Raw genomic sequence first — 18,387 nt, 5'->3', positions numbered from 1 at the left:
ATCAGATCAGAGCTCACTGACATATATCAGTCTTAAAGGAAGACTAATGAAGGACGACCAATCAGATCAGAGCTCACTGACATATATCAGTCTTAAAGGCACAATAACAAAGGACAACCAATGAGAACAGAGCTCACTGACATATATCAGTCTTAAAGGAAGACTAACAGAAGGAATAAAGGGAGGTTGGAAAATGTAAACATGATGTAAAAATGTAAACATGAATTCTCGATTTGGTATGTAAACCTACACAATTGTCATAAGTAACCCTCAGGGAAAAAATAAAGTATAAGAAATATGTGGGATACAAGCACTTTAAGACTACACTGTAACCAGTATGAATTATTCAGTAAGAACTATGCTGCTAATATGTAATTTATGTTACTTAGAAAGATTGAAATGTGAGTTTAAAGGGTTAAAAATATCTTCAGAACATAGAATAAGACAGATATCAGATGGACTGGCATGAATAAATGCCTGGTGTCATCATGGAATATATTGTGTTGACTTGTATTTGCCCTCAAGATCATCCTCAGTGTCTCTCTTTCAGTGAATCTGTCAGTGCTAGTTTGCCTGTAACCTCAACTTCGAACACTCGCCTACTTATCCTAATAACGCCGCTAGTTGACTTCAAACAGCATGTATGAATTAAATCGTCAAGCTGGCAAACCATTAACGTATAATAGCTCAAAAACTGCTCAACATTACTGCCATGATAAGTAGTCCTGGCTGACAGGTGAGTCCGCTGAATAAAAACTTGAAAATGCCGTGATGGAATTATCCAGCAAGAACATGTACCATTAAAATGTATGACCCCCCATGAGATGCCTCCTCTCGCACAATTACAAATTAGCCACACTGTCACGTTCAGTGCTGCGCTCCACCGACAGATCCACAGCTCTCTAACGCCAGAGGAATACGCTAGCTGGAGAATGAGAAGGTGCTGCGGAGACTTTCAGCTGTTCCTGGGCAAAAGGCATGGCCTTCACCAGCTGGACACACATAAATACAAGAAGGAATAAGTAGATGTTCCCTCAGAAGCAGTCCACTTCATTTACACATCAGATTTCCTATCCATTCTTCTTTTTAGCTACATAAGTATGGGGCTATAGCTAGCAGCAAACGTGTACAATTCTAGTGGATGCTAGTGGTTCAGTTACTAACACACTTCCAGTAAGTAGTGAGATTTAGTAGCACTCCAGTTTAGGCCAGTAGCTCAATGGCTAACACTCTTCAATGTATTGAAACTCAGCAACCCATTAACAACACTGTATTATTCCAGTTTAGGCCAGTAGCTCAATGGCTAACACGCTTCAGTGTATTGAAACTCGGCAACTCACCCATTAACAATACATATCATATCAGGGGTGCTAGTGGTTTAATTGCCAACACATTTCCAGTATATATTGAGGGCTGGTAGCACTCCTGTTTAAAAAACCCTGTATTATTCCAGCAGATGCTTGTGTTCCACTTGTTAACACAGTATGTATTGAAATTTTACAACTCGCCCATTAACGACAGTTATTAATTCCAGGGCATGGTAGCGGCTCAATTGCTAACACATTTTCAGCATATCTTCAATGTTACCAACTCACCCATTAACAACACCGTATTATTTCAGGGGATGGTAGTGGTTCGTTTACTAGCACACATCCAGTATGTATTGCATATGAACTCATTTACAACACTACATTATTCTAAGAGATGCTAGTGGATCAATTGCTAACACATGTCCATATATATGGGCTAGTAGTACTCCTGTGAACAAAAATGTATCATTCCAATGGACGCTTGTGCTCCACTTGCTAACACTGTTCCAGTATGTATTGAAATGTACCGACTCATCCATTAACAACTCCGTATTAGTGGTTCAACTGCTAACACTCTTCCAGTACATACTAAGGGTTAGCAGCGCTTCCCTTAACACTGTTTTATTCCAGGGAATTGTAGTGCTTCAAAGGCTAACACATTTCCAGTATGTATTAAATGTTGGCAATTTACTCAGTAACAACAGCGTGTTATTCCAGGGGATGCAATAATTATTAATATTGCTATCATAGTATGTATTGAAATGTTAGCAACTCACCCATTAATACAGGGGATGGTAGTAATTCGTTTGCTAGCACACCTCCAGTATGTATTGAGGGTTAGTAGCACATCCAGTGTATAATTCCAGCAGATACTTGTTCTACTTGTTAACACTCCTCCAGTATGTATTGTACAATAACTCATTTACAACACTGCATTATTCTAAGAGATGCTAGTGGATCAATAGCTAACACATTTCCCATATGTATGGGTTAGTAGTGCTCCTGTGATTATTCTGATGGATGCTTCTGTTCCAGTATGTATTGAATTGTACCATCTCACCCATTAACAGCACTGTATTAGTGGTTCAATTGCTAACACTCTTCCAGTACATACAAAGGGTTATCAATGCTTCCATTGACACTATTTTATTCGAGGGGTGGTTCAAATGCTAAAACATTTCCAGTATGTATTCAATGTTAGCAACTCACTCACTAACAACAGGGGATGTTATTCCAGGGGATGCAAATGGTTCAACTGCTAACGCTTTTTAGTATGTGTTGAGGGTTAGCAGTGCTAAGCACATTGTGTAATAATATATGGAGTGTATGGCTGGTGATAGTGCTCCACTTGCTAACACGTATCCAGTATGTATTAAAATTTCACAACTCACTATCAACGTTTGTGGTTCATTCAACTGCTAACACTCTTCCAGTATGTATTTAAATGTACCAACTTTGCCATTAATGACACTGTATTATTCCAGGGGATGCTATTGGTTCAACTGCTAACGCACAGCATGTAATGAGGGTTAGCAGCACTCTCAGATGCTTGTGTTCCAGTATGTATTGAAATTTCACAACTCATTAACAGCACTGTATGACGCTAGGGGTTGAATTGTTAACTCATTTCCAGTATGTATTCAACATTAGCGACCCATTAACAGCCTTGCCTGTATGTAGCTGCAGCCCAAGGTTAATCCAAAGCCATTTAAGCCTTTGTTTCCCTTAGCTTAAAGAGCGTCGAAGAAAAAAAATCAGCTTAAAATCATCATTAAAGACGCCGGCTCCGGACGACAGGCTACAATGTGACATTCTGTCAGAGTAAATATGGTTTAATAAATGAATTAGCTCCATAAATAATGGCTGTAATGACATTTTAGGGGACAATAAGTCTGAGCGTTGTCAGGAAATAGTTGATGTATGAGTTTCATGCCTCAGCAGTTCCTCAAAATGAATAGGCTCTGGAAGATAGCTGGGGCATTGCGACTAGCCTATTTCCCCCAGAATTATCTACTTGTTGTCAATTTGCACAGTGGAATTACACATGCAAATTGCGCTGCCTGCACAAACACCACTTGGAGATGATAAAAACAAATTAACAAAGGCTATAGAAGGAGGATTTATTTCACTCGCTCACCCAGGTCAAGCAATACATGTATTTGACGATTGTGTGTACCCAATTTTGGTGTAATTATATCTGCAAATTATTCTTTGTAATCTTATTATTCTTTCCCCCAACCTTCTCCTTACACTCATAATTAGCTTCCTTCGCGTCTCCCTCGAAAACAATTCAGCCGGCCGCCCCCGTCGGACTAACGCTGAATAATCTGATCTGGGCGTCGGCCCGCCTCAGAGCTGGCTGCGTGTGGAGCATGTGCACGCCAGGGGCAAAGGTCAAGGGTTGTTAAAAGACCGGGAACAACAAGAGGCCGGACACATGACCAAGGCTGATGGGAAAAGTCGGCCCACGCACAATCGGCCGGCGACGCAGTTCATCGTGTCCCCAGCGAAATGAGGAGTCCACGGACCTCCGAGTTGGCTATTAGATATCTCATTTACTTTGTACACACTCAGCTAATCTGCTCTAATGAATTCTGCCACCCCAAGCCAGATCCAGATGACTTAAAATTATTACCATTTCCTCAGATGTGCTTTTTCTCATTTGAAGCTCAGCTCGGCTGGCTGGCAAAACCCAGCCTGTCACACTAAGATACTAATAATTAGGGGTTTAAGATGATTAGTTTATCTCGCCGCACTTACTGCCTCTTATCCGCCATAGCCAAAACTTAATAAGGGGGCTCCAAGTTTTAAACAGCCAACTCGAAATTACCAAGAAATGACAGAAATAATGAACTGGAGCCCGAGCCAAAGAAAAAGTGCCACCGTGAGACAACAATAATTCAACTGTGAAATAGAAACACAATGTCTGGTAATCAATAAGAAAAATAATTTAGAAGTGGCCGTAAAAGGCGCGGTGGTTGATGTAGCGTGCCCAATGACATTGGGTCACCAAATTACCTTAAAAAGTTCATGCTGCCATTCAGTTGTCACATATGTAATTAAATTGGTATTAAGCATAAGGGGAAGCAGCGGGCTATCGGTTTGCAGTGCAGGGGACATGCTGCAACAATCCTGCTGACATTTTTAATATATCTGGGTGACTTAAGCGCATCAAATGTAGTTTAGGTCGGGGCATTGTAGATGAAATTGATCTTTTTTAGGATGAAATTTACATAAGCTTTAGCAAGGTCAGAGAAAATTGGAAGGCTCTGAAGGGCCCAGTCCAGCACTTCTGGGACCTGGTCTGTCCATTTCGGTCATTAAATTTAGTGTCTGGTTAAGAATAGCTTGTAATAAGACATTTTGATGGAAGTAGATACTGTGCTGATAGTACTGTTACAGAATGATGCTGCAGCCTATGTGAGTACATATATGCCGCGTTTTTGACTACGTACATGCCGACGTATATACACATGCATGCATAGCATGGCTTTATGATGGACTGTTGGTCATGAAGTGTTTACAGAAAGTAAAGAGCAGCAAATTTTCATGGAGATACAAGATTTTGGTCTGTTGTTTATACAGTACAGAATTGAACATATTGGGGGAAAAATAACATATAAAATATGGCCTGTGCAAAAGTTACAGCACATATTATAGTTTATGATTTATTTTTTGTGTTAAACTCAAATAAATAGAAACTGAGCACTTAAATTTGCATAAAATTGCCAAATTTATCTGTGTTCTTTTCTATGTAATTTGACCAGGGGTGTTCAAACTTTTGCATACCATGTTTTATATATTTTATATGTTATATATATAAACACACACACACACACACACACAGATAGGTAGATAGATAGATAGATAGATAGATAGATAGATAGATCTTTCTCCTTTTAAAATTCTTTCACCTTTCTGTTGCACAATAATTAGAACTGACAAATTCACGGATCATACTTTGACATCTATGTATTTTTTTAGAATTTTCCTAATTTCAGACTTTTGTCCTAGTTTGTCTCAGTACGGAAACATCACAGAAAACCAGCAATAAAAATGACTTTGAGCCATATTTTGCTCTTTTTTGAGGACTGTTTTATTTGTCACTTATTTCATCTTCTCAATGTCAGTTTGATTTTATTGCACATAAACAATTTTTTTCAAATATTGGAGTCCTCTGCGTTTAGCCACATAGCCTGTCGTCATGAATTGACAACTGAATGTCAATACCAAAACAAATATGTCAATACCAAACAGAGAAAATGTGTGTTGATTGTAATATATTTGTTTCGATTGTGACGATACAAGCAAAGGTTTGGGCACCCCTGGTCTAATTATATTTTTTGTTAATTTTCTAAGTAAAAATAAGTTTACAAATCCTAGAACAAACTTATATTTGGCAATGTTCTGCAAATTTTAGTGCACAATTTTAGACATTAACATATTGGACCTCCTGTACAGACATGGTTCTTTTCCCTAATATGTTAAATTCATCAAATAAACAGTGTACATTAGTGTGGTGATGCTTAGTATTACATGTGAAATATGTAAACACATGCATACATCAACATATCTATACATGTACACACACACACACATATATATACATGTATATATATATATATATATATATATATATGTATATATATATATATATATATATATATATATATGTATATGCACATATACACGTGTGCCTCTATACATGTAGTAAGCTCTTTATATGCATTGTTCAATACAATTAAAACATGACAACCATAGGCATTATTCAGATGATTAAGACAATGCACATGAGCATTTTGCCTGTGTATCAGCGTGAGGTAAACACATGGTAGAAGTAAATAGCTTTTGCAGTCGGCCCATTTAAGCACATAAATACTAGAGCACACTGATGGTAGTGGATCTAAATGAGCATGTTAAGCAGCGGGGTTTGCAGCCACAGGCTACGCCACATTTGCATACTAATCACGTGAGCGATAAGGTGACGCCCTCAGCTGTTTGAATAAATTGAACCAATCATTTTGGAAACGGGGGCGCTTAATTATCGAGTGTGAACAAACACTGGGAGCTGAGCTTTAGTTCATTTATTTGTATTATAAATGAATGGAAAAATTCAGCATCATGTTTCTACCAAGAAAAGCAGACGATTTTAACAATCTGGAAAAGCTTACCTGTCTCGCCTTTCAAGCTGGTCTCAAAGTATTGTTATTTTTATTTCATTTCACTGAGAAAAAAGTGAATTTCTTCACCAAAAATTCCTCTTCCAAGTTCTAAAAACAGGGGACATCTGAAGCTTTTATTATGCCTGTATGTTAATTCATAACTGTGTCATACTTTTGCACACAATCCCAGGCCACAGCCAACTATAGGCCTCAGTGTATGTGTGTTAAAAGTGTTTCATTTCATCTAATAGGATAAAAAGTGCACATTTTATAGGTGATTAATAAAACACTGCGTGCAGCTTACTTCAAAATCAGGTGACAGCTTTAACACAAGCTTTTAATGCAACCTGTGAACATTTCCTGTATTTGAATCCTTACCCCCAATCAGAAGGGAATTGAGGCCTATAACTAGCATTAAAAATGTTATTTGCTATGCTATGCAGTATTCTGTAGCGCAGCACTGCATCCCTCAGCTTCACTGATTTGGCAGAATTCATCATTTCATATCCTCTTTGTGTTTTCATCCAGTAATGTTCTCCCACTACAATACCCAGCGTGCACTGTGCAGTGTCATTCAACCACTGGGAATCCCTCTGGCAGTGATAAAGAAATCCTGACTGCTAGCCTACTGAGGTAGAGGCTAATAAAAACACACATGATATTTAGCATCCTAACAGTAACATTAGCTATGTGGCTTCGGTCTGCATTAGCTAGGTAGGAAAACAATCAAACAGCCCTCAAACATCGGTCAGGAGGTGCTAGCTAGTTTTACAAAAGTTCCTCCCACCTTCACAATACAGCATCAGAGGGGGGTTTCCAAGACTTTAAACTGGAAATTTCCTTGTAGAGACTATTGTAGCATACGGAGCCCCACTGGTGACATCCTGTATAAATAAAAATAATGCATGGCCACGACTTAGTAAGGCATGGGAACAAGATAATTAAAGTGTGAACGAGATCCTAATGCGTGGCCACGGTTTTGTACGGAGCCCTGATGATGACACTCTGTATAAATAAAAATAATGCGTGGCCACGATGTAGTAAGGCGTGGGAATGAGATGATTAAGTCGTGGCCACGACTTAGTAAGGCGTGGGAACGAGATCATGCCTTACTAAGTCGTGGCCACACATTAGGATCTCGTTCCCATGCTTTACTAAGTCGTGGCCATGACTTAATCACCTCATTCCCACGCCTTACTAAGTCGCGGCCACGCATTATTTTTATTCATACAGGATGTCACCAGCGGGGCTCCGTAGTTTAGTAAGGCATGATCTCATTCCCACTTCCTACGCCTTACTATGTCGTGGCCACGACTTAATCATCTCATTCCTACGCCTTACTATGTCGTGGCCACGACTTAATCATCTCATTCCTACGCCTTACTAAGTCGTGGCCATGACTTAATCACCTCATTCCCACGCCTTACTAAGTCGCGGCCACACATTATTTTTATTTATACAGGATGTCACCAGCGGGGCCCGGTACATTCCCACTTCCCACGCCTTACTAAGTCGTGGCCACGACTTAATTATCTCATTCCCACGCCTTACTAAGTCGTGGCCACACATTAGGATCTCGTTCCATGCTTTAATAAGCCATGACCACACACTGTTTTTATTTATATGAGATGTTACCAGGGCTCTGTAGTAGCACCAATGAATGAGGCGATTAGGCCTGTTTATAACAGATGTAAAGCGATGACTATATTTTATTTTGACCTTAGTATCGCTGCTAAAAGGCTGACCAACATGTTTATTGCTCTCCACCGCTGATCTGGGAGTCAGTTACTCACCGCGGACTAATCTACAGCGGTCTAAGCGAAAATGTCAACACTGGTTTCAGTTCAGCAGCAGCGGCGCCACGGCATCCACACCGCACAGCCAATGACGGCGAGGCTTCATATCATGCGACCAATCAGCGTCGACGTTCATCCCGAGCGCGTGCGCCCTTCCGTCCAATAGAAAGCGCCGTTTTTCCTCCACAACAACAACAGTCCGCTTCGTCGCTGTGGGTTCCCACTGTGACCGTTGGAAAGTGTAACGCTGTAAATGTGGTCAGGAACTTTTTCTTAAGGTCGAAAAACAGCTTCTCTGATTATGTAGCTTCACCAAAACAGCCTAAAGAGAGTGAAGGAGGTTGTCTTGGCCTGTCAGAAGCGACATGTACAGCGGACTTCTGCCGAAAGGGCTCAGCGAGGCTGATGTGAGCGACGGTGAGGAGGACGAGGACAGCGGGCTCAAGGCTCACCTACACGGCGACGAGCCGGAGCAGCGCTCGCCCTCTCCTCCAGCCTCGACGTTAGCGTGCCAAACAAAGCAGCAGTCCGCGTTTGTTAGCTGTCAGAGCGAGCCTAGTTTGCCGAATGAGTCCTCCTTCACTGACGACTGTTTACCCGGGGTTTCTCTAAAACTGTGGCAAGTACGCAAGCATTGCTTTGGCTATACGTTAAAGGGGAATTCCACCAATGTTTCAAAATTTTCTGAATAATTCAGTCCTTGAGACGTAAGCAGAGTCATTCAGAGCGGTTTGGCGTGAAGTGCTTCATTGTAGAGACTCTTCACAGTGGTGGTGATAGGAACCAGGGGTTCAACACGAATATAGCCATTTTATTTACTATCAAAAACCACCAGTAAACCTACACGTGTCTTCTGAGTTTTTGTATGTAATGTTAATGATGGTAAAATAGCCATAAATGTAAGAAAGGAAGTTTTCTATGGGAACTATTTTGCCTCATAACACCCTGCATGTAGTCCACCCATTAATGGGTTAAAATAAATGGATTAACATACATTTTAAGTCAAAATTTATCACAAAACTCTCATAAAGCAGTGTGACTGACAACAGGCAGCATATATCAAACCATTTCATGTAATATCTTTCTGTGAGGGAGCTTTCAGCAGCACTGTGGACAGTTCTGACTCAGCAGGATTCTCTAGAACAGAGCCTTTCACACCAAACCACTCTGAATGCCGTTGTTTACATCTGAACCGTTTATTTATGAGTAGTAAGTACATTATTAAATATCGATTTGAAATACTGGCTAAATCTAAACATCCGTCCGATGCTGATGTTTCTTTAAGCACATATCTGCTTATAACAATCCGCATTATAACTGATGGTTCCTCAGGGGTTCTTTAGTAAAAAAAAAAAGGTTCTATATTGAACCATGAACATTCAAAGAACCCTTTCCATAATTAAAGGGCTCTATGCATCATAAAAGTGGAGGATGTTCTGTAGATGGTTCTATATTGCACCAAAAAAGGTTCTCCTATTGTTACGATGTCAGGCTTGTTATAATAGAACCCTTTTCCAAAAGATTGTTTCTAAATCCATTTACAGCACATTCTCCATCAGTCTGAAGAACCCTTTCATGGTGCAAAGAACCTTTTATAGTGCATGGAAAGGGTTCTTTGAATATTTATGGTTCTATATCGAACCATTTTCTGTATTAAAGAACCCTTGAAAAACCATCATTTTCAAGTAAACGGGCTCAATTTGTTGTTGCAGAAATTTAAAGATCTCCAGAAGGAAAGAGAAGTTCAGACGGTGAATCAACCACGTAGAAAAAAACGGAGGAAGAGACGCCACAGAGAAGGTATGCAGGTCTAGAATGAAGACCACATTCAAGTCATTCTACTATGTGTATCTTCTTTTTATACTGATAACTACAATGACTAGCATGCTCTGTTTTATAGCTGTGTTGTTGCTTTATATGTCATAATCCTACAGCATTTCATATTTTTTCTCTTCTGCAAACAGATGGAGCTCAAGAGCAGGCTGGTGATTCTGAAGAGAAAAGGTAAAAAACACTCACATGCAACACTAAAGTACTCAAGATGGGGCCTTTAAAGAGTGCTGGTGAATGGAAAATAAACACATCATCAGAGATCAATGCTTCATTGTTCAGGCTGGATTCAGGTTTAAATGGCTGTCTTTGCTTGAGGGTCTTCAACATCTGGCCACATTCTCACCACGAAGGAGCGACAGAGGTGTCTTCTCTCCTCTGTAGCTCAGCAACACCACTCAGGTGCTGACACATGAGGTGGGAGAAACCTGCAACACTGCCATCTGGCTACAGTGGCCAAGTGAATGCACATGCTGTCCTGATAAACGCGTGGTCTGCTTACACTTCTGTTACTGGTGAACGATTTGACTAAACAGTTAGATTCACCTTCTCCTTTTAAGTGTTAAATTATGGCTTATAGAAATAACAGGAGGTGTGGATTGGCTCAGACATTTATACCATAATACTAGGGCTGTTGTTTGTTAACTGTTATTGTGGTACTGCCCTTTGCAGTGTTGATACTGCAGGAGGCAAATGAGCCTTTATACCAATCACAGATAGTTTTATTGTGTGCTGGCCACCCTCAGATGTTTTAGCAGAGTTTGTGTTGATTTTCTGTTTGGATGGAGTGATCTAAGATGTAAATAATTTTGATCAAAATGGCCATTTGATTAGGGCTGAACGGTTTGGGAAAAATATCCAGTTGCGTTTTTTCAGACTGCTGTTGTGACTGTGATTACTGTGATTTAAAGGGCTCATATCCTGCATTTTATTCTATTCATTTTTTTGTTGTTTACTTTATTCAGGTAACTTGTCACTTATGATGGTGGTGTGGATTGATTTCCCAAGATCAATCATAATTCTTTTTAAATGACCATTTCCAGCCTCTCTTTATCCCTTAGAATTAAACAGACTGTTTACGTTGCTTTGCCTTTGATGTTTTTATATGCAAATGATATCTGTTCTGATTGGCTGCCTTCTAATACACCACAATTGAAAAGCAGTCTCGGCTGAAACACCCCTCGTAACTTGGTTGTAAATCGGACACTTCTCTTGCTTGAGGCTTGAGTGCTGAACGTAGTGCCGGACTGCCAGTTAGTTGTGGTTATGATGTCACAGCACACGGGTGTTTAGTTGCCTCTGATTCGTCTAAATCATCTACTGGTTTAGTATTTTCCTGATTAAAATGTAAGACACCATTGTTGATAATAGGTTGTAATTTTGGCATAAAAATTATTAATCTTTCAGTATTACATTTGCTCATGTTACATCACCAGTTCAGCATTGTGTTTTTTTTATATTTTGAGGCATTTGGCCGTCACAGTATCTAGCCATCTATTTGCAATATGGAGATTTGTCCATATTTGTTAGTACACTACTGTAAAAATCTTTAGATTCACTTGTTATATTAATAATTTTTATTATTTAATGTCCAAGAATAGCTTTGATATAAAATCTTACAAGTTAGACACCAAAAATAAAGTAAAATTTTGGATAGGGATGGGCATTAAAATGATATTTATTGTTATCATGATAAATTGAATCATCATAGTATTGTGGATGTTGTCCGTACGTAAAAGAAAACGGATCATCTGTGGGTTTCACTACAAAGAAAGTGCAGTTAGCCCTCTTCTTGATTATAAACAATAAAAAAGTGATACTACTGTTTTTACTGTTCCAATTTATCAGGGCTCAGAAAAACAAAATCTTTAGATGAATTGTGTATTGAAAAATGTAGATATTTTCGCTGTATGTTATTATATGCCTCATGTGTCAAACACAAGACCCACGGGCCAGATCAGGCCCACGACACAATTCTATCCGGCCCGCAAAAGTATTTTAGTTTATATTAATGTTAGCCTGTTTCACAATGCACTGCACTACAGTTCCCATCATGCACATCAGTGTAATGTGTGCCCTGACTCTCCTACCCCAACAACAATCTATGGGACAGCGGTTACACCTCATTCTACACAATTCAACACCTGTCATATCACCAAACACACTAGCTGCATTTGAGCTGCAGTTCAACCAGTATAAACACCAAACGTCAGCTCAGCAGCTCAGAAACTGAGCCCAAGTCTTAATGGATGTGCAGCAAAGAAAGGATGCCAGGGGCCTAGTTCAAGCAGATGGGTAGGTTTAAAAGACTGAGCTCCTGGGGACGTTTAAATTTTGAATATTTCATGTATTCTTGTAATATTTCAAGGTCTACTACAAGTGCCTATATTTTACTGTTGAAGTTTTTGCGTGTTTTGAATAAACAGTGGCCGGTTTGGGTTACAGCACAACATTAATAAAAATAAAACTATTTTTTCTCTGGCCAACAGATTTGTTGAGATTTTTTAATATGGCCCCGTTAGTGGTTGAGTTTGACACCCCTGTGTAAATTATGCTGTAAATTATAGGCTGTAATTATGTATTTACAGTAATTCTTAGTCATGTTATCTACCACAATATCTGATCAGTTTCAGAATAAGAGGCAGGTGGATGTTTGATTTATTTGAAGTTCATTTTCGACCTTCCTACAGATTACTTGAAAGCTATGAAATCACGCAGAACCCTCCCACTGAGCTCATGTTATCCACTGATATGAAACCAAAATGCTTTCTTATTATTCCGATAATTATTATTTCATAAAACAGTGGTTCCAGACTTTTAACAGTCCTGTACATGCAAACAAAGCAAATACAGTACACGTTAGTTCCTAGGCTTAGCAATTTAGTGTAGAAGTAATGGCATCACTGACTCTACAAATGAGAACACATGAAAGAAACACCTCTGCGTTACCTTTAGGTGAACAGATAGAGGTATTGACTGGGCGACAGAGGGAGGGAAATAGAAAGATGAATGTTTAATGCCCCCTTTCCGTTTAAAGAAGCGCACATACGTTAGTGCGTTAACTGAATTACCCACCCAGCTCTGTAGTGCCTCTGTCAGAAAACGGACGAATATAGAAATGTTCTAATCTAACAGAGCGTTCAAGGTGGTCTTGCGCTGAACTGATAATGAACACAAACGGCTGTCACTATGGTCCTCTTTTGCAGCAAGCGAGAAGAGGAGCGTGCGAAGCACTGGGAGGAGCTAACGCAGTATTTTGGCGCCAACGATAGATTTCAGCCTCCTGCCTGTAGCAGGCCTCCGCTCAAGGTAACAATGGTTTCTGCCATCTTAATGTAGCACTCTGTGGGTGTTCTAATTCCACCCCGATGCCACAGAATCATCTTTATCTCCCTACCCTCCTCTGTTGCATGCCTACTGTATGTGTAACGTAATTGTTCTCTATGTGAAATGTGAGCGACAGTCTGAAGAGGCATCTTTTCTTCAGCGTGGCACTGAGAAGAACTGAATGGAAATGATTATATTTAATGATGAGATTACCTTAATCTTGACACGGGGATGTTGCAGCACCGTCTGTTCTCTGGTTGAGCTTTAAGATTGTGAGCGTGAGGTGGATTTTTCTAAAGGAGGTATGAGTGTAGTGGAAACCCTCAGCACACAAAAGTTAATAGCTCTTGTAAAATGCTGTAATTCGATGATGGGAAGGAGAATAGAAGATTCCATGCCTGGAATGTGAGATACTAGATGGAGAATGGGGCACATAGCACGTAAGACATCTGGACCTTGTTTCTCACAAACATCTCAGAACTGTGAGACCGGAAGCTTCTAATTGGCCTAACATTTGTAAGCCACGTACTGATAAAACGCTCCTGATAGGGATTATTTAGGGCTACACTGTTGATCATTTATTGAATACTACACTCTCAGAAAAAAAAAAGGTACTAAACTGTCACTGGGGCAGTCCCCCTCTTGTCACTGGGGTGGTACCCTCAATGGTACATCTCAGTACCTTTAGTCAGGGAACATAACTGTACCATAATCCACTGAAATGATATTCTCTAAGCTGTACTGACTCCACACACCCCGTCTCGTCTCCAGGCTTTTTATTTTATTGTTCTGTTTTAACATTCGGTTATGAAAAGGTACAAATACGAACTTTTAACCTGGAAAAACTTATTTAAGGTTCACAGTCGGACCTTAAAACCACTGTTGTACCTTTGAGGGAACATTTACGTTGTTTGTACCTTGATGAACCAGAAATATACCTGCACAGAACCTTTATTTTAACAGTGTTTTATTGCAGTGCTGATGTTACAGAAGGTGGCACTATGCAAGGTAGCTAAACATTGTGTTTTTAACTCACTCACCAATCACAATATGCACATTGTCTTACCAGCATAAACATTTTTGGTCAGACATAACACAGGCCAGTCTTTAACCAAGTCACAGCAAGGGATCATGTGTTTTTAATATACAGATCATTCTGCCTAATTGATTCAAAGACAGAGTTGAAAACACATTTCGGACATTTAACAGACTTGGACTAAAATCCTTTTGCTTTGAGTGACCCTGTAGCTTAAGTAAGTTTGTTTTAATAGAGCAAGTGAGCATTTCATTTTGTCACTACTAAAGCAATGATAACACTATCAAATCTGAACCGAATATCTGAACAAAATGTTTCGGTAGTGACTGTTTCAGTGATGTTAATTTTAGCTCATTTTGAGCAGAACTCAAAAACACTAGCCAGTAATGACAATTTTTAATATTCCAGGTTGATTTTTTTAGACTTTGAGATGCATTTACTTGAAAACAGTGGGATCTAACTGCTCACCATGTGGCCATGAGGGACGGGGATGCAGTCTCACTTCCTGCTCTAAAATGCAGGGGCGTGGCTAAAATAAGGCTCTGCCTATGGACTAAAACTCTGTGTGTTTTGGTAGCAACACAAAAACATGACACAGCATTTTTTTTTTTTTATTTAAAAATGAAACTCATGGTAAATCTAAATCTTTCAACTTCACTTTAAAAGAAATCAAAATAACCTTTTAAAAAACATAAAGAAATGTAAGTATTATTTTCACAAGTTTCACGGTTAAGGTTTGGGACAAACACCTCTGAATAGAAATTATCCTATAAATAATGATTTTGTGTGTATTTAGCTTATTACTATCTCAGTTAATGTTTTGTGTTTAAACAGATCATAACATATTCCTTGTAAATATTTAAGCTCCTAAGACTTCATTGGTTTTTAAAATAGTTCTTTTTTCTATGAGACCACAGTTTGAACCAGTTCAGAAGAATGGTCCATATTGGAAGGTGTAGATTTCAATTACATTTACAGTCCAGCAGAATATAACAAGCCATTTGTTATCCTACAGTCTGATTTTTGTCCATGTTGTCTTAGAAAAGTTTTGAAGGAGAATTCCTTATTTCTTTACATTTGTCTAATTCAGTCTTTTTCGAGTAGTTTGATGTGAAATGCTCCCTTCTAGAGAAACGTAGCGATTCAGAATTGTTCACAGTGGTGGTGACAGCAACTGAATGAAGTTCACTTTGCATGACTTTGCTCCACAATTGAATTATGTAGAAAGCGGTGGAATTCATTTTTAAAGGGGCTGTGCTGCGCTTCATCCCAGAATTCTGAGATATCAGCTGGGATTTCAGTGTTCTTCAGTGCCCAAGTGCTCTAGGACTTCCTTTGTTTTTAAATTACTTTAAGGTTACCAAACTTAGAGCTAAATATGTTATTTGTACCTTTGAGATTTACACATTATATTTTGCACATTTATTAAAAGTAGTCTTTGTCTGTGATAACAAGCCCAATTAGTCCACTGCAGATGCTTCAGTTAGGGTATATCCAATTTGGGCTGAAAAAAGTGTGGAGATGCTTTACTTATGAGGAAAATGCCATGTTGCACCATCTTGGAGACAATACCAACTAATTAGTAACACATTTGTTGCCTTACAGCCTTTGAAACTGTACCTTGTAGATGCAAAATACATTAGAAATTGGTGTTGGTTCGTGAAAAAAGTCCACTGAAATGAAGGCACTGCCATAAAAAAGGAGTCAAAAAAGTGATGGTGGTAGATATTTTAATATGCTCACTTTGTCTTTTCATAATTCAGTTTAGTTACTGAGAAATGTTCCTTATTAAACTGCCTATAAATAACTCTCTGCAATGCAAAGCTCGGTAAACAGCTAATTTACTGGGAGCCATTTTTGCACTAGCATATGTATGAGTTTGGTACATTAAATTTCTGAATTGTCACATAAGCAGAATGATGGCAAATGTAATTTGTTATAAGTAATTCTACTGACCGTATCCACATTTAAAATGCTATTTTCAGCGCAGTTTATCTTGTAGCGCCATTCAATTATGAGGTGCGTTAGCCTCAGTTTCAAAGAGCGAGCCTGTTTTGTTGGAATAAAACAAATGATTATTAAAGGCTCGGCGTATGAATTAAGGAAATAAGTTTTAATGAAATTGTCAGTCAGCCTGATTAGGCTGAGTTCTTTGTTCTTGTGCTTTAAATGTTTACATACTTCCAACCACAATGAATATTAGATTTTAATTTGAATTTGCAGTATGGAATGGGGCTTGGTGATCAATTATGAGTCATGCTTAGAATATTAAAAATAAAGCTTCATTACAGATTTTTTTGCCTTTTGGTTTGTCCTCCCCAAATAGAGAGTGCTGTGTTTGCTATGTATTGTGGTTTGATTTTGGGATCAAGTCCTAATTCATCAGCTATCAGTGAACCCTATTGGAACAGCAACTGTGCTTGTAAATATGGAAATAAAAGGACTAAATATGTAATTAAAACTAGCATTTGTGTTCTGTAATCTGCAGTATTGTGGAAAGATTATTTTTTGGTTTAATATTTAATCAAGTAACAGTTTTCATTTGTGAGAAGAAATCTACATATTTGTTGTAATGGCAGTCTTATTAAAACAAGAGCCTGGGGGACTTTTTAAGTTACTCTTTGATTTTTTTTTCTATCTTTCTTTCTTCCCTTCTATTTCTATTTGAAAATCACTTCATTTTATTTCTCCCCCCCTCTCATCTCCAGTCAGGCCTGGAAAAGAGCATGGAGAGCGCCATCGCTGAAGGGGACTATGAGAAGGCAGAGGAGCTGAGTGACAGGCTGGCTACTCGCGAGGTATGTCACGCCGATAAGCCATCTTGGGGGGGTGCTCCGACTGTGACAAATTGAGCTAATGGGTCTGCGACCATTTTGCCTACATAAGACACAGAGGCGACAAACAGACACTCGCGCGCTCACGCACTCTCGCGCCCCGAACGTTCGTGCCCCATTGAGCATAGGCAGAACATCCTGCAGGCCTTTTCCATTGGAGTTAATGGAAAGCCCTCCCCCACAGTTTTGAAGTGAGACAGTGTCTACCGCACTTTTGGCTCCTCTTTTTAATGACGGGCACAATGCTCTCAAGCCAAGTGCTAAAACGTTTTCAAGGTGCGAGTTTGCACCTTTGATGTGTGCTCGTACCTAAACGCAGGGCCTGCAGTTTTAAAACGGCACATCTTCGGAAGGTGCCCGGGATCAAGCGGTTTGAAGCTAATTTGGCAGAAAATGTAACACTCGCACACGTGTAATTGCTGTTAAAAAGACATTCTACTTTCCTGGAGTTGGGGCCATCATAGTGAGCGGTATTTTTATGTCTCAGAACTTTGCTTCAGCGGCCTCTAAAATGCATGTCGCTGTATTATAGGGTTAAGACTTTGATACTGTTCTGACAGTGTGGCGTTGACAATCACTGTCAGGTCAATGTAATCTCACAAAGTTCTGAACATGTGCGCTTACTTTTTAGTCAGCTCAAACCAAGAGTATTTCAAAAATATGATAATGACATTTGGTGGTCACTCTCATATGACATCAAGAAGTGCTGCCAAACAGCTGGTGTTCAAATACAGTTTAATGTGAAAACGGAAGCATGAACCTAATCCTAGATTAAGTAAATGAGCACTGTGTGCCAAATGACTATTAGGAGGGTGCATAGATAGTCAAATGTTAAGCTAACTATTCCATTTACCAGAATTCGAATACTGAAGTCATTGTTTGGATATTGGTTATGCAGCATAACTGAAAGTCCGGGAGAGAATAGTAGTTCAGTGAAGTGTCATTAACCTTTAACAAGGCTGCAGAGTTTGACAGTTTTGCTTATATTTCCAAGGCGTGATTGAGAAGGTAGAGGTAAGGTGGCTGTAACAAGTAAGCTAACAACTATAGTTGACATTAGGGATGACTAAAAACAGTGAAAAGGTAATTTTA

The 18,387-nt window shown here is 39.2% G+C and overlaps 1 protein-coding gene across 1 annotated transcript in view; it reads left to right on the top strand.

Moving 5' to 3' along the window:
* Positions 1–8,458: 8,458 nt before the first annotated feature.
* Positions 8,459–18,387, top strand: part of fam204a (family with sequence similarity 204 member A) — a 30,050-nt gene continuing 20,121 nt past the window's right edge. The window contains exons 1-5 of the mRNA XM_036575119.1: positions 8,459–8,891; positions 9,981–10,068; positions 10,233–10,272; positions 13,305–13,407; positions 17,170–17,259. Coding sequence (XP_036431012.1) covers positions 8,634–8,891; positions 9,981–10,068; positions 10,233–10,272; positions 13,305–13,407; positions 17,170–17,259 — 579 coding nt within the window. The 5' untranslated portion in view covers positions 8,459–8,633. The remainder of the gene's footprint in view (positions 8,892–9,980; positions 10,069–10,232; positions 10,273–13,304; positions 13,408–17,169; positions 17,260–18,387) is intronic.

This window comes from Colossoma macropomum, unplaced genomic scaffold, assembly GCF_904425465.1.
Source record: "Colossoma macropomum unplaced genomic scaffold, Colossoma_macropomum, whole genome shotgun sequence".
In the NCBI taxonomy this organism is placed as follows: Eukaryota; Metazoa; Chordata; class Actinopteri; order Characiformes; family Serrasalmidae; genus Colossoma; species Colossoma macropomum.
Note: the sequence above shows the minus strand (reverse complement) of the source record. Positions and strands in the feature narration are given on the sequence as shown.